This window comes from Octopus sinensis, linkage group LG1 (genome assembly GCF_006345805.1).
Source record: "Octopus sinensis linkage group LG1, ASM634580v1, whole genome shotgun sequence".
In the NCBI taxonomy this organism is placed as follows: Eukaryota; Metazoa; Mollusca; class Cephalopoda; order Octopoda; family Octopodidae; genus Octopus; species Octopus sinensis.
Window position 1 is genome coordinate 91,469,539 of NC_042997.1, and position 17,896 is coordinate 91,487,434.

General features: G+C 36.3%; 2 protein-coding genes across 2 annotated transcripts in view; one reads left to right on the forward strand and one right to left on the reverse strand.

Moving 5' to 3' along the window:
• LOC115218065 (aspartate beta-hydroxylase domain-containing protein 2) overlaps positions 1–9,909 on the reverse strand; it is a 21,993-nt gene extending 12,084 nt beyond the window's left edge. The window contains exons 1-2 of the mRNA XM_029787838.2: positions 9,894–9,909; positions 8,298–9,787 (exon numbers count right to left, since the gene is read on the reverse strand). Of these exons, the coding sequence (XP_029643698.1) occupies positions 8,298–9,018 (721 nt within the window). The 5' untranslated portion in view covers positions 9,019–9,787; positions 9,894–9,909. The remainder of the gene's footprint in view (positions 1–8,297; positions 9,788–9,893) is intronic.
• A 250-nt stretch (positions 9,910–10,159) lies between these two features.
• Positions 10,160–17,896, forward strand: part of LOC115209933 (dynein heavy chain 10, axonemal-like) — a 188,621-nt gene continuing 180,884 nt past the window's right edge. Inside the window, 1 exon segment of the mRNA XM_029778568.1 lies at positions 10,160–10,488. Coding sequence (XP_029634428.1) covers positions 10,272–10,488 — 217 coding nt within the window. The 5' untranslated portion in view covers positions 10,160–10,271.

Here is a 17,896-nt window from a genome sequence, read left to right on the forward strand (position 1 = left end):
ATACATACATATATATATATATATACACATACATAGGTTGACTCTAAGGCCTTTCAATTCTAATCCTTGTTCAGCTAGGTTCCTCACAGGCAAAGAACACAGGTACAAGATTTTCTGGGCAGGGAACACTGACGGGGTCAGGGGCGTGGGTATACTTCTTGTGGAGAAATGGGTAGATAAGGTAATTGAGATAGAGTATGCGACAGAATACTTAAGATTAGATTAGTGCTTCATCATGGGTTAGCAACCATTATCTCGGCCTATGCCCCTCAGCCAGGACTACCACATGGATAGAAAGACCGATTCTATGACACCCTCTTGCAGACTACCACATTGATGAATGACAGGAACCTTCTCTTTGTGGCTGGTGACTTCAATGGACATGTTGGACAACATACAGGGGCTTCCATGGCGTACATGGAGGCTACGGTTTTGGTTGCCACAATGTGGAGGGAACCAAGCTTCTGGAGTTCTGCGATGCAAATGATCTTATGGTTTGTAATACTAACTTTAGAAAACCTGCCAGTCACCTACTGTTCTTGCAGACACACTAGCCAAATTGACTACTTCCTCACCAGAAAAAGAGAAAGATGGCTAACCCTAAAACAGATTGAAATGCAATAGATCGATACTAGGGTTATAATTATGGGTGACATTTTCATTTGATACCGCTAGAAAAAATCCCATTTTCTGTAGCGGTGTCGTATGAAATTGTCACCCATAATTATAACCCTAGTATCGATCTATTGCATTTCAATCTGTTTTAGAGTCAGGGTTAGGGGTGGGGGAAGGGTATCTTTTTTCTTTGCAAATGTAAATAAACCCAATCTGTTTCTGAGGGACATATTCATACAGCACAGAATGTTGTTTACGTCAATGGAGGTCAGCGATTGGTTAAGATTGCCAAAATGCTCGATTTTAAAGTGGAAATATCTTACAAACTATAGAATTTTCTGAATAAAGCCAAGAAAAAATGATGTTTTATAAACACATTCTACCAGTATACGAAGTTTAAAAGTGTTTAGTTAACTAGAAATTGTGTTGAAAACTGCCGTTCAAAAAGAAAAGATCCGCAAAGCATAATGTATTTGCACTACCACAGCTACAATGACTGAGAGATACAGAGAATATACTTTGCCCAATCACAAAAGGGATAAATGCACTGTTTTGGACAAGTGATATGAATAGGAGACCTCTGTTGAATAAAGAAAACTATAGAATATGTATGAGTTGGGAATAATTTGTGTGGGTCTTTGTAAATTAGGGAGCTGACTTAAGATTACTCAAAAGAAATATGCATTGAGAAATATACCATTGTAGATCTATCCAAACCATGACACTATGAGAAAATTTGATATTAAATTCATGATGATGATGATGAAAACAAATTATTATTTCTTATCCTTTTTACATAAACTATTACATGCTGTTCTCACAAAGAATAATTATTATAGTTATGGGTATGTGATAAGAAGTTTGGTTTCCAACCACATGCTTTTAAATTCAGTTCCAGGCTTTATTAGATTGGTTAAATGGGAGCTGAAAGACGCCCAGTGTTTATGTGTATATCATCATCATCATTGTTTAACATCCATTTTCCGTGCTTGCACGGGTTGGACGGTTTGACCAGGGTCTGGGAAGTTTAAAAGTGTTTAGTTAACTCGAAATTGTGCTGACATATGCCGTTCAAAAGGAAAATATCCTGCTTTGCTAATGAGGTTTAATAAGATTGAAACATGTCAGGAGCTGTTATCTTACACACAAAGATCAAATTCCTCAACATGCACGCCCATATTATACATAATGTTTATGGTGTATGTGGATGTGTGAGAGAGTGTGTCATTGCATTTTCAGTGCAAGGTATCCACCATATTAAAGAAAGTGACTCAGAATAAGAGATTTGGTAGTTATGGTGGTGATAGCTGCAGCCAAATTGATGATGATAAATGTTAAACTGATAGAGAGAGAGAGAAAGATTGAGAGAGGGTGAGAGAGAGAAAGATAGATAGAGAAAAAATGAGAGACGTTAACGCTTATCTCTGTGATTGTTGTTGTGCAGATTACTGCTAGCTGCAGTAATGTTGTCTCCATCAAACCCATATTATATCTTTTTATAATATTTCTTTTTGTCATTTGTAGAGATATTACATTGTTGTTAAGTAAAATTTAAAAAAAAAATATCTTACTTAACTATTGGGCTGTCCAGAAAGATTTTTAAAGTACAGAAGAAGGTCAATAGATACTTGCCATTACATTTTTACTCAACCAAATATGAACCATTTTGTTGCACGATGCATCTCCATCTTTCCTTTAACTTGAAAATACCCTTTTCCCAAAATTGAGGTGGTTTCATGGCAAAGAATTTCTCAAAGTATCTTTTTACGTCATCCAAGGAATTGAAATTTTTACCATTAAGACTATTCTGCAGAGATCTGAATAAGTGGAAATCTGAAGGAGCAATATCTGGTGAATATGGAGGGTTAGGTAACACATCCCACCCAAGCTTCAGCAATTTTTGTCTGGTTCCCAAAGCATCAAGTGCCAAAAATGAACTTTCTTATCTTCCATTTTAAAGGGTTACAGAATTAACACAGGTTATAGAAACATAAATCTTCTTCCACGGAAAGATATCTTAAACTGTGCTCTAAATGGAGGTGTGGTCAAATCCTATTTTATGGACTCAATTATGTTCTAAAATAAGTCAAAAGGTAAGCTACTATAAATCGGCACAAACTTTCTGGACAATCCAATATCTGTAGTATATCAATGATTTCAAGGTTGATACTACAGATATTCTTTGCTTTGAGTGCTCCTTTTTTGCCTTTACTATTCATTAGTGATTTTATAGTGATGAATTCCTTGTGGAATTTCCATCAGTTTAACTCATCTTTATTACAAATAAACCTCAAATTTCATGTCTGTTTCTGTCTTTCTCTATCTGATATATATTATATATTACTGCAAACATGAAAGCTTCACATCACTAAAACATCTCAAACCAATAGATTTTTCCAATGGTTAAACATGACAAGGTGGCAAGCTGGCAGTATCGTTAGCACATCAGGTAAAATGTTTAGTGGTATTTCATCTATCCTAATGTTCTGAGTTCAAATTCCACTGAGGTTGATTTTGCCTTTCATCCTTTTGAGGTCAATAAAATAAGTACCAGTTGAGCACTGGAGTCATAACTGGCTTAACTACTCCTGAGTAAGAGTATAAAAACTGCATCCCTCTTCTAAGATGTGTATATATAACATAAAAGCATAAAATTCACGTATAATTCATATTTTAATTATATTCAAGATGCTTCAATACGATAAACACCATGGAATCTATAATTACATGATTGTGATAATTGATTTAAACCAAATTAGTTTAAAAACAGTGTCTACACAAATTATCAGGAACATTTATTCTTTTCTACTCTAGGCACAAGGCCTCAAATTTTTGGGGAGTGGGCCAATCGATTAGATTGACTCCAGTGTGCAACTGGTACTTAATTTATCAACCTCGAAAGGATGAAAGGCAAAGTCAACCTTGGCAGAATTTGAACTCAGAACATAAAGACAGACAAAATACCACTAAGCATTTTGCTCGGTGTGCTAACATTTCTGCCAGCTTGCCACCTTAGGAACATTTATTAATCAGAAAATTGTTACTGGTTTAAATGCTCTGTGACAAAGAGAAAAACCACCAAGAAGAGGAAAAGGAAAAAAAAAAAAATGCAAGTCTCAATGTATTTAACCCTTTAGTGTTCGCATTATTCTGCCAAGACTAATCCTTTTTTATCCACATTGCCTTGAACTAATCATGCATTGTCTTGTAGCTATGGGATTTTGATGAGGTAGCTGTTAATTTTTAAAACGACATTGTAGGGTTGGTGTGAGAGACCAGATCTAGCCAGTTTGAACATAAAACAGGCAGAATACTTTTGGCCAGATATGGACGGTTTAAATGCTAAAGGGTTAAACCAATAACATTTTTCTGATTAACATAACCTTCTTGATGATTTGGCTAAACACTGTCTTTAAATTAATTTGACTTAATTTAAACTGATTAAATATCACAATCATGTAATTATACATTTGGCGGTGTCTATCTTAATGAAACAGCTGCTGAATACAATCAAAATATGAATTATGTGTGAAATTTATGGTTTTCTGCTAAAATATGTTCCTCCTACATATCATTTTAGTTTTATATGTATATGCATGCAAGTTGGTTCCACTTGGATTTACTATAATGTAAAAACTTGTTAGAGTTTAATGATCTGCTATTCATTGAACTCTTAATGCAGATTTATTCTTACAGGATTATAATTAAATTTTAAGTATGGACATATATCATAGTGGTTGTTCTAATGTCCAACTTTTCATGCTTGTATGGGTCAGATGGAGTTTATTTAGGCAGATTTTTCTATGGTTGGATGCCCTTTCTGTCATCAACCTTCACCTGCTCCTAAGCAATGTAATATTTCCTTATGGCAAGAAATGTTTCTGCAGAATATTGGAAATGAACAAAATGTATGCATGTATATTAGAGCTGGAAAGAAAGTCATGTTGCATTTATGACAAGATCACTTTTTATATTGCAACTTTTTTTGCAGATTTCTTTATACCATAGTTAAATTTGTATTGATTTTACTCTTTTAAAATGAGTTTAGATTGGACCCATTTTAGGCAATGCCTGCTCTATGAATTCAAAAGGGGCTCTTCAGCAATAGAAGTGACAAGAATTATTTTTGTTTTGTCTACAGAAATGAAATTTTAAGTGTTTGGACATGCCAATGATGATTTGGTCAGTTTCACTTGGGAAATTTTTATTCTTGTATATTCTCCTCAATCTGGATGATCAAATTGTCAATATCAGGCTTCTGAAAACAGTAACTGAGGAAAATCCAAAGCAAGCTGCACAAGAATTACCAGAACAGTTCAATTCAAGTTGCACTTCAATCATAAAACATCTTCATGAACTATGAAAAGTGTCTAAACTTGGTCAATGAGTTCCTTGTTATCTGAATACTTCTCACCTTAATCAAAGAGTTGACTTCTGCTTATCTTTGAAGGGAAAACTTCTACTAAACCTTTTTCAGTTAGAATCATCACAAGTAGTAAAAAGTGGGTTCCCTACAATCATATCCTACAAAGGTAACAATGCTTAGCATCCAATGAAAAAGAAAAACCCATCCCAAAACCAGGACTAAATCTGAAAAAAGGTATGGTCTGTGTTTAGTGGTATACAAAGGGTGTTGTCTAGGATGAAGTGTTAAACTAAAATGAAACAGTTAATGTGTATTGTCTTCATTTGAAAGTATCACATAAAAATCTCTCTGCATTGGTCAGAAGTAAAGGGCTGTTTGTCATACATGATATTCGAAGGCCCAAGTCAATCAGGAAATGATTATGTCACTAAATATAGGAGCTTTGCCTCATATTCCTTACTCTCCTGTCATTACTTTTGCTGACTATCATCTTCACAGATTATTGCAACATTATTTAGAAAGAAAGTGTGAAAAGATTAAAAATGACATTGAATGTCTCTTTGTTTCAAAACTTGAAGAATTTTATACCTAAGGAATCGACAATTTGCCAAGTAAATGTCAATTAAGATCAAAGAAACATTAGTTTCTTACTCATCTTGAAATGTGACAGGACTTTCTTTCCAATGACATACAAAGTGCCTAGTTCACACCATCAAGTGTTTGGCATTAGGAAGGTCATACAGCCATAAAAATCATACAAAAGTAAACACTGGAGCTTAATGCAGTCCTTAGACACACTGGATCCTGTCAAACTGTTCCACTCATACTAGCATGAAACATGGATATAAAATGGTGATAATAATGATATATACATACCCCCACTCTCTCTCTCTCTCTCTATATATATATATATATATACATACATATATATCATCATCATCATTTAACATCTGCTGTCCATGCTGGCATGGGTTGGATGGTTTGACCAGAGCTGGTAAGCTGAGGGGCTGCATCAGACTCCCATCTGATTTGGAATGGTTTCTGTGGCTGGATGACCTTCCTAACACCAACCACTCTGACAGTGTAATGGGTGCTTTTACATATCACTAGCACAGGTGACAGTGGTGTGCTACCAGTATCACACAGCAGTGCTTGGAAGGAAGATGTGCACTGTGTCATCGTCATATTGACCATGACAGAGAAAGTTGAGCAGAGAATCTGCATCAAATTTTGCCAAAAGCTTGGTGATACCAGCTCAAAGTCCTAAACATATATATGTTAGTTAGTCAATCATTCTCAACACAAGGAGATCTTGTGCAACTGAAACCTGAGTGTCTTTTTGGTCAACTGAAAGCAGTTTTGTAACAAACTTGGCAGAACCAAATCTTCAGTGATAATAAACTGAACTGAACTGTAACTAATCTGCACATCCTCTGATAACTCACAGATGGTGATTTGATGATTTCTCCTCACAGCTGCATGCAGATTCACGAAGTTTTTCTCAGTTCTGCTGGTTGCGGGTCTCCCAGAATGTTTGTCAATATCAACATTTATTTGGCCATCTTGGAAATGGCTGAACTCCTCGTACACTTGTGTTGCTCATACACTTCTCTCCAAACACTTTCTGCAACTTTGCATTGGCCTTTGAGCAGGTATTGCCATGACAACTTCCTGTCATGGTCAATGCAACAATCACACACTACACACCTTCCTTCCAAGCACTGCTATAAACAACAGAAGTGAGCTACAACAGTAAAACTTAGTGTGTATGGACAGCAGAGTTCAAGGTTAATTTTTGCCAAGTGGCTTGACTCTGCATGCTTTAGCTTTGTTACTATGGCAACAATCCGGATACTTATCGATCAAACCTCGTATATCATAATAATTTAAATTTTCCCTTTTCCACACTTGCATGAGTTGAATGAGGTTTATTGAAACAGAATTTTCTATGGCTGTATGCCCTTCCTGTCACTAACACTTACCTGTTTCCAGGCAAGGTAACATTTTCCAATGGCCAAGCATGTTTTAGAAGAATATTGGAAATGAATGACATTTATTTACAACATTTAAAACAACACAATGTGAAAACAAAGCAACACAAGCATACATATTTATGCTTCAGTTTCTGTCTACCAAATCCATTCACAAGGCTTTGGTTGGCCCAAGACTATAGTAGAAGTTATTTACACAAGCTTCCATGCAGAGGAGTTGAACTTGAAGTCATGTGGTTGGGAAGCAAACTTCTTAACCACACAGCCACATTAGTGCCTATGTATATATCATCATTTAATGCTGGCATAGGTTGGAGGTTTAACAGGAACAGGCAAGTCAGAAGACTGCACCAAGCTCTACTGTCTGCTTTGGCATAGTTTCCACAGCTGGATGCCCTTTCTAATGCTAACCACTTTATAGAGTGCACTGAGTGATTTTTACATGGCATCAGAAGCAGTGAAGTAATTTTTATTTATAATATATATATATATTAGATAGCTTGGCTTGTAATTAAAATGTGCTGTTGTTAATTTTTTGCTGAATGTTCAATATTTCATTTAGTCTATCTTTAATCATTCTGGGAAGCGAGTGATCATATCAGATCATTTAGAATTTGCTGTTCATTTTCATGTTATTGTTTAAGGAGGAATGTAAATTTAGGTGATGATGCTGTTTACCATACCATTTCCACTGTTACAAAACTTTCAACTTGATTTGCTGCTTTCCAGCAATAATATATTACCTGTCACCTGTGATGTGTTTTTTCTTTTATTCTATAATCTTTTGGTTTCATTTTGGTAGATGGAAAATTATAATAGGTAAAATTGTCATTTGTTTATATATATATATACACACACATTATACATATATATACTATATAGCACACACACATGTATGTTAGCCATCAGTAACAATTAACAACTCATCTTAATTGCAAACCAAAATACTAGAATGGAAAAAAAAATCTTCACAGGCCGCCAAACGAAATCATACCATCTGTTGATTGACGAAAGTGAAAGTAAAGACATGAACTTAGGCTTGCCCTACTTAACTTATGGCACTAATTAATTTTGCATTGAGTCACTGCTTTCCAATAGTTGAGACCTTATATCGAAAATACATTGAATTATTACTAGTTAGATATAGATAAAACGAACCAGATATTGGTTGCTGTTTAGTGGAACTAAAATTTGAGGCAAAAATATATGCATTCACATTTTAACAGGGACCTACGATCCACTCCATAGCCCAAACTAGACTTTTAAGCAAGTTGAGTATATGACAGAAAAGTGAGTCTTAATCAAAATTCCTCATTAAAACTTACCCATGTGACATCGGATCTTTGTGTTCGTAACACCAAAACGTTCAGAAGTTTTAGTACCAGGGTACATAATCGAGAAAGAGATATGGCCGAACATAGTATCAGCCATCAGGTTGGGTAGCGATTTGAGAATAGTAGTTGTTCGAGGGCAGAAAGCAGTGTTTTTTATTATCCACTGTCCCTGATCCAAAAAATGAAATACACACCAGCGACCTTCATCTGTATTATTCACTTTCCACCGTCCTGGGACTTTGCTATCATCCGGCCAAACCTGAAAGAATTCTTCTGAAATTTCTTCAAAGTTCTGACTTAGGATTTTCAAGTCGTTTTGGAATGATTTCAAATGGTTACAATCCTCCGTTGCAGCAGTCTGGTCTCCATACCACCAAGGACGGGATTGTATTTTTTCTAAACGAAAAACTGTGGGGTTGCGAACATATTTGTTCGATATATGAACTTGACCAGGAGCCAAATAATGGAACTGTGTACTCAGACTATTTTGTATTCGGCTCAAACCATTGTTACCCTGCTTGAGAATGTGAAGGGTTAGTTGCCTTCTAGCAGCTCGTAACACCGACAATTTACAATTACATTGCAACGAAGAGCAGTTGTGTTTCTCTCGCACACGCCATGTCTTCTGTAGGTGTCGATAGAGGCAATAGGTAGCTAAGATGACCACCAACAGCACCCACCCATTCATAGCTAACTCAACCATGGGCGCCATTTTGCAGTTATGAATGGCGAACGGAACGAGGGCAAAAAGAAAAACTAACCATGAACAGTAGCAGGAATATACAACAACGGCAGAGAGAAAGAGAATTAAACCGCTTCTGACTGACAGGATTATTCCGATGTCTTATCGATCCACTTTCTTCCAACTACACGAGGTTAACTTCCAGCACTTCATTCTGACGCCACCAGATGAGCCGCTAACGTAGTCGCTCAAACTGCTCGAAACAGCAGCTAAATTTCCTCAAATCACATCTTATGTTAAATACAAAACACATTTAACAATGTGCTCCTACATAGGCAAAAAGACGAGGTTGTTCTGGATAGAATACGTCTGATTATATATCCTCTTGACCATAACTCACCTGAGATCAAATAACAACAATACTAACTCTCCCACCGTTTCTCAACTGTCGCGCAGAATACTGCAGAATTCTTCATACATTAAAGAACATAGACGATACACTTTATAAAAAGAGTAATATTTAATCAGCGAGCTTCAGATTTAGTGGAATTTTGAACAAAACATACTGAACATATGATGTAAGTGAAGTAAAAATAAAATGAGAATAAAGATAGTCAGCTATCAGAAATAAGATGCATATCCCCAATCGATGTATTTTCAGGTGACCAAATTTCTTGACAGTTAACTGGGAGTAAGCTGCTACTAGTAAGCCAATATAGTATTAATTGTTGATACTGCATTAGCCGACTGTACTTTCCGAATACTACACAATCACATGGTGAAGTACCAAAGAAAACAGCTGCAATAAAGTAACAAAGAAAATAACGAAAGTAAACTAACAAACAAACATAAAATAAAAGCTGAAGCGTGTAACGATAGCAAAAACAAAAAACACCGTTGGATACCTGTACCCAGCATGCAACGCACGTTGCTATGGGCAACTAAATAGCGTCGTTTTTATTATTTAAAATTAGTTCTTGTATGGTATTTATACGCATAACACACTTTGCTTGTTTTAGCAAATAAAATCTGCCATTTAAAATATTCATTAAATACGATTTTCTTTTTACCTTGCTCAAGTTATTATGATAAGATACATAAATTTTAAAAAAATGTTCTTTTAATCAATTGATTGCCTAGAGCTATTGGTACTATTTGATAGGTCGGTTTTGTTTTCCTGACAGCTCCGCTTTCTGAGTCGCAAAGTGACAGATTTGTTGATCCAAACTTGAATCAGTGTCTTTTTTATCGTTAGATGTGGAGTGAAAAGACGATGTTTAGCTATGGATGATCTGAGGGTGGAATGGATCAGGGATCAGGTTTTTCTGGCCTTAGATTTACATAAACACGAAGTTTTCAACGAATTTCTCGATCGGGATGAGCAAATAGTAGAAAGTCAATTAGCAGAGTACCTGAATGAAACACCAAAAGATGGAAAAACTTCTCTTATTTTCTATAAAATCTCAAGAATTGAAGATCAGTTGATCGAAATAGAAAGTGGTAAGATTACAGTTTTAAATATAAGTCTTTTACTAAAGCTATCGTGTCAGATCTTTATTTTATTTTGAAGTTCCTAATAACTTCAGTTGTAAGGATAGAATCTTCACTTTTTTTTTAAAATTCAAATTTTAATATAATGAAATGAACCGATTATAGTTTATTGTTTGGTTGACTGCTGTAAAGAAGCTCCCTTATACTTTTCTTTCCCTCCACTCCAAAAAAAAAAAAAAAAAAGATATAGTAAATGATACAAAGTATATTCTATGTCAGAAACTTAAAAAAATACCAATTCAATGCTCACTATGTCATTAAAGATAAAAAGAAAGTATTTATGTAGGTTGTAGAGTGTGGCTGTTGCCAGTACGGCCTGGCTGGTCCTTGTGCCGGTGGCACGTAAAAGCATCCACTACACTCTCTGAGTGGTTGGCGTTAGGAAGGGCATCCAGATCAGATTGGAGTCTGATGCAGCCATCTGATTTGCCAAACCTCAGTCAAATCGTCCAACCCATGCTAGCATGGAAAGCAGACGTTAAACGATGATGATGATGTATTCCATTATAAAATTAATCTTATATGTCAGAGATAATACCAAATGCACCAGCATTTAACAGTGAGTGAGGTTTTGATGTGACTCTCTACACTTAGAAAAACAATGAGAATAATGATATTTTACTTTCGAATGATGATGACTTTTTGAAGCTGTCAAAACGAAAACGTTTTTTTTGTTGAAAAAGAATTGATTTCTTACTTTGGTACAAGGCTGCAATTTGAACGATTGAAAAGAATTCTTAATATCATCATCAACATCATCGTTTAAAGTTCACTTTTCCATGTTTACCTGGGTTGGATGGAGTATATTTGAGGTCAAATTTTCTATGACTGGATGTCCTTCCTGTCACCAACCCTCACTTGGTTCCAGGTAATATTTCTTATGGCCAGACATGTTCACACATGGTCTCACACTCATACACTTATATACATGCATACATACATGTATGAATACATACATATGTGTGTGTATGTTGGACTTCTTTCAGTTTCTGTCTACCAAATCCACTCACAAGACTTTGGTAGGTCCAAGGCTATAGTAGAAGACACTTGCCCAAGGTGCCACACAGTGAGACTGAACCTGGGACTATGTGGTTTGGAAGCAAACTTCTCAACACACAGCTCTGTCAGGTGGATAAAAGGAATGGTTGATCCGAAGGAGAAATGAAGTAAAACTGTAAAAGAACAAATAAATACAGCTAAACATTTTGTCCAGTGCTTTAAAGTTCCAGCTATCCAAATTAAATCATTTTATCACTCACAAATTGTAGGTTCAGTTGTAATTTTGAATTCACATCATGTAGATATCTAGCATTTTGATGTTCTGCTTGTGTCATCCCACTGCACTTTCCTATTGAATAATGGGTTAATTATTTTCCATATCACTCATACCTATTGGCCAAATACCTTTCAGAAGCATTAAGTAAATAAGTGATGGGGTTTGATCTGGCACTCCATCACTATCATCTATCTTCTTCACAGCTACTTCCACCCACTCTTATACAATGAGGGTAACTATCTATCTTCTCTCTAGCAAGACAGTTGTGCTTGATCCTCTATCATATTTTAACCTTCCAACACCTGGCATAAAGCCATCTCTTCCTTTTTCAACTACTCCTACCACTTAGCTGAGAGGGCTTTTTCCTTTCCTTTTCTTGTCTCTCCTGTCTTGTAAGTTACTTGGCAACCTCACTTATACCAGAGGCATGAAAAAACACCCAATACACACTGTAAAGTGGTTGGTGCTGCGAAGGGCATCCAGCTGTCAAAATCATGCCAAAGCTTATGTTGCAGCATGATTGAGCTCTGTGGCTTGCTAGATCTTGTTATCATTTAACAGATGTTAAATGACAATGATGATTCTTCATTTGGACTACAATTATCAATTCATCATCATCATCATTTAACGTCTGTTGTCCATGTTGGCATGGGTTGGATGGTTTGACTGGGCTGGCATGCTGGAAGGCTGCACTAGACTCCAGTCTGATTTGGCATGGTTTTCTATGGCTGGATGCCCTTCCTAATGCCAACCACTCTGAGAGTGTAATGGGCGCTTTTATGTGCCACCAGCATGGGTGCCAGTTTGTTTGACACTAATATCTGCCATGTCTGCAATTTTGCTCGACTTGATGGGTCTTCTTCTTAAGCATGACATAATGTCAAAGGTCTTGGTCATTGCCTCCTTGAAGCCTAATGCTCGAAAGGAATGCAACCACTTTGCCTCTGTCAGGCCCAGTGCTCGAGAGGAACTCAGCTACTTTGCCTATGTGAGGCACAATGCTCAAAAGGAACTCAGCTACTTTGCCTCTGTAAGGCCCAACGTTAAAAAAATTGTCTATATGTGCCACCAGCATGGGTGCGCTCGGCTTGACGGGTCCTCTCAAGCACAGCATGTCGCCAAAGGTCTCAGTCACCTGTCATTGCCTCTGTGAGGCTTAAAGTTTGAAGATCATGCTTCACCACCTCATCCCATGTCTTCCTATGTCTATCTCTATCACAGAAGTGTTGAAACTGCTCCTTCTGGTGGTGTAAAGCACTTGTGGCAGAGCTGTGAAAAGTACCCATGTAGTGACCTGTGTGGCATCACATAAAAGCATCCATGTAGCATCACATAAAAGTGCCTGTCTGGTGCCATGTAAAAGCACCCAGCACACTCTGTAAAGTGGTTGGCACTTGGAAGGGCATCCTGCCATAGAAAGCATGCCAAATCAGCCTGGTGCAACTTGCCAGCTCCGGTCACAGTTTCAACCCATGATAATGTAACCTTCATATAATTCAGCCTGATAAGTAGCTTGCTGAGTACCCCTCTTTGAGTAATTATTACATCGGAGGATCTGCTTGCTAGGAAACATATGTAGTCTGGATTTTTCCTGTTTCTCTCTCTCAATTTGGATTTTTATTGGCATTCATAGCAACTCAAGTTGCTAACTGCAAGCTATAAAAACTTTTTTTTAACTTATTGAACTTTGAAATGCGAAAAGCCTACCACCTTTAGTGCCAACAAATTATTGTTCCTGAACATTTTTTATACCTACATGGGTACTTGGAGCTTCGAAACTTTCTACACTTCAATTCTTGATCTTATAATCACACACACACACGTGTGTGTGTGTATATATATATATGTATCATCATCATCATTATATAATGTCCACCTTCTATGCATACATATATGTACATATATAAATATGTATATATATATATATATATATAATCATCATCATCATTGTTTAACATCCATTTTCCACGCTAGCATGGGTTGGAAGGTTCGACCAGGGTCTGGGAAGCCAGGAGGCTGCACCAGGCTCCAGTTTGATATATATATATATATCCATTCATATAAACATATACATACAATGACTAGTGACCGAGACCTTTGGAAATATGCCGTACGTGAGAAGACCAGGCAAACCAAATGAAACCATAACCTCATGGCCTATGCCAGGGGTGTAACCAGCCCACTTATGCGTACCTTTTCCTCCTTTGGACACTAAAACTCTGCTTGTGAAGACCTGTTGAGGCAAGTGAAATCAATCAACCAATCAAAAGCAAAATCAAATTCGATGACTGGCGTCCGTGCTAGCAGGGTGCAAAGAGTACCATACGAGTGTGATTACTGCCAGCAGCTAACCGACTATCGTGCCAGTGGCACTTAAAGGGCACCATTTGAGCATGATCATTACCAGCGTCGCCTTACTAGCACTTGTGCCCATGCTAGTAGGGTGCCAAGAGCACCATCCAAGCATGATCGTTGCCAGAGCAGCCAACTGGCTTCCGTGCCAGTGGGCACATAAAAGGGCGCCATTCGAGCATGATCGTTACCAAAATCGCCTTCTGGCACCTGTGCTGGTGGCATGTATAAAAGGATTTGAGTGAGGTCGTTGCCAGTACTGCCTGACTGGCCCCTGTGCCGGTGGTATGTAAAAGCACCCACTACACTCTCGGAGTGGTTGGCGTTAGGAAGGGCATCCAGCTGTAGAAACTCTGCTAAATCAAGACTGGAGCCTGGTGCAGCCATCTGGCTTGCCAGCCCTCAGTCAAAATCGTCCAACCCATGCTAGCATAGAAAGCGGACGTTAAACAATGATGATGATACATACATATATACAAGGTTTGGACAAAATAATGGAAACACCTAACACCATAGCATCATAATTTTGAAATATCTATAAAACCATCAAAAGTTTCTTTATTTTTATGTTTTTGATTTATTATTAATGTTGCTTAATATGTTTTGCTAAAATTACAGCTTCTTTTCAGATATCATTAGAAAAAGGTAATTAAAATTCATAAAAATGTCAGATCTATTTGACTTTCAAAGAGGTCAAATTGTTGATGCTTGTATGGCAGGTGCTAGCGTAATGAAAACAGCTGAAATGTTTGGTGTATCAAAAGGTACTGTCCCGAAAGTAATGACAGCCTTTGAGAAAGAGGGAAAAACTTCCTCGTCAAAACAGAACTCTGAAAGAAAACCAAAACTTTCAGATAGGGACTGTTGGACTCTTAAACAATTTGTAAGAAATGATCACAAAAGTACAGCTCCCACAATTACTGCAGAGCTTAATGACCACTTTGAGAACCTAGTTTCCACAAAAACTGTTCGCTGAGACAAAGCCAGATTTCACAGGAAGGCTGCAATCAGAAAACCACTACTTTCAAAAACAAACGTTGCACAGTGTTTAGAGTGGAGTAAAAACCTACAGAATTGGTCCCCAGAGCAGTGGAAGAATGTTATTTTCTTGGATGAGTCATCCTTTACCCTATTTCCGGCTGAGTATATGTGTTGAGACAGCCAAAAGAAACATTTGACCCAGACTGCCTTCTTCCAAGTGTTAAACATGGAGAAGGATCTGTGATGTTCTGGGGGGGCTATATCTTGGAAATCCGCTGGCCCAATGGTTTCCCTTCATGGCAGAATTAATAGTCAAAACTATTTAAGCATTTTACCTGATCAAATTCATCCTATGGTTGCAGAACTGTTTCTGGAGGAAACACAAATTTTCAGGATGATAATGCACCAATTCACACAGCCAAAGTTGTTACTGAATGGCACGAGGAACATTCTAGTGATGTTGAACATCTTATCTGGTTACCACAGTCCCCAGATCTCAATATTATTGAACATTTATGGTACATTTCAGAAAAATAAGTAAGGAGTCAATATCCTCCACCATCATCACTACAAGGATTGGAGACTGTTTTAGTTGAAGAATGGATAAAAATTCCTTTGGGAACAATTCAAACTTTGTATGAGGCCATACCTCATAGAATTCAAGCTGTAATTACTGCTAAAGGTGGTCCTACCCCATATTAAAATAAATTTGTTTGAAATTTTAAGGTGTTTCCATTATTTTGCCCAACCCCTTTGTATACATACATACATACATACATACATACATACATACATATATATATATATATTAAAAATATGATAAAATCTTTAAAAGAATTTATCAAGTAGTCAGTGTGAAAAGCCTCATAAGGGAAAATTTTAAAATTTTCCCCTTTAAATATATTTATTTATATTAAGGGAATTACTATGCAGAATCTCTCATAGCATGTATAGTAATACTATGTATAGTAATGCCCATATATATATATATATATATATATATATATATATATATATATATATATATATATATGTATGTATGTGTATATATATAAATATATACCTAAATACAAATATATATGTACACACACATATGTATGTAGTAATAGTAATAATAAAAATATATATCTATGTATATATATATGTATGTGTGTATATACATACACACATACATACATATATATTTTTTATTATTACTAGGTCTATACCCATTGCTAAGCTGCCTGCAAAAATATTTCTTAATCATGCATGTATCTTCTTTTAATAGTAGACTTTTATATAATGGAAGTTGCATTAGTTACTATGGTAAGAACAGTCAACCTATCTATCTTTCACACACACACACACACCACACACACACACACACACACACCACACACACACACACACACACACACACTCTCACTCTCACTCACTGTATTTCTCTCTTAAAAACAACAATCTATTTTTTCTTAAAACAAATTTTAATTCTAACTTTCACTTTCTCTCTCTCTCTTTCTCCCTTTCTCTCTCTCACTCTCTCACTGAATTTCTGTCTCAACAACAACAGCCTGTCATTATAGTGAAAGTCTTTCTTTGAAGTATGTGTTGCATTGCTTTGTCTCTATGGTGAAAAACATACAGAAACACACACACTCACACACAAACAGTCAAAATATTAACTATTTACATTGTTATATAATGAAAGTCTTTTCTTTTGAAGCTGTGCTGTGTTGACAGACTTGCACGTAAAATTCCTATGTTTTTAATCAAAACTTGTTAGTGACAATACTACCGACCTATCTACTTACCTACCTACCTACCTACCTACCTAACTATCTATCTATCCATCTATCATCTTTCTTTCTTTCTTTCTTTCACACTGTCTTTTTCTGTCAACAACTTTTCACCTCCCTTTATTCTCAAAATACATTGCGATGTATATTTTGAGTCCTCCCCTTCTTTCACTCCCTCTAATAAATGTTGTGACGGATAGACAGACAGACAAAGATCTAATTCTCATGAGACAACAAGTTAGAAGTTCAAGTTGGTGTATAACTAGGGTATCACATTTTTGGTTTTGCACAGAGTATTGTTCTAGAGAATGTCAGTCAAAGCATAAGAAAATTAGAAGTTTGTTTTAAAAGTAATTTGGTGATAAGATAATAGTGTCATCTTAAGATGACAGTAAAAGGTATTTGCTATTATGTACATTTAAAAGTACTTTTGACAATGTTTAACGATTAAGATGTTTTTGGAATTACACATATAATATTTTTTGTAGGCTATAAGCAGTTTCCATGAGTACTATTTTTAAAATTTCTTCCATTTTTGTATTTCCTGGTATCTGAGATAGGTAGCAATCAGCCCCTTTTTGCTATCATTCCTAGGGCACCTATGACAACAGGTATTGTTTTAGTCTTGAGGTTCCAGATTTTGCCAATTTCTATTTCAAGGTCTTTATATTTGCTCAGTTTTTGGTAGGTCTTGACAGATACATTTATATCAATTGGGACAGTCATATTGATGAGGAAGCATGATTTCTGTCTAGAATCCTTCAATATAATGTCTGGCCTATTTGCATCTATCTTTCTGTCAGCTTGAACATTGAAGTTCCAAGGGAAAGAGCTGTGATCATTTTGAAGCACTGGAGATGGTTTATGTCCCCACCAGTTTTTTAATATTATTATTATTATTATTATTATTATTATTATTATTATCATGGTACTGAGCTGGTAGAATCATTAGCACACTGGGTGAAATGCTTAG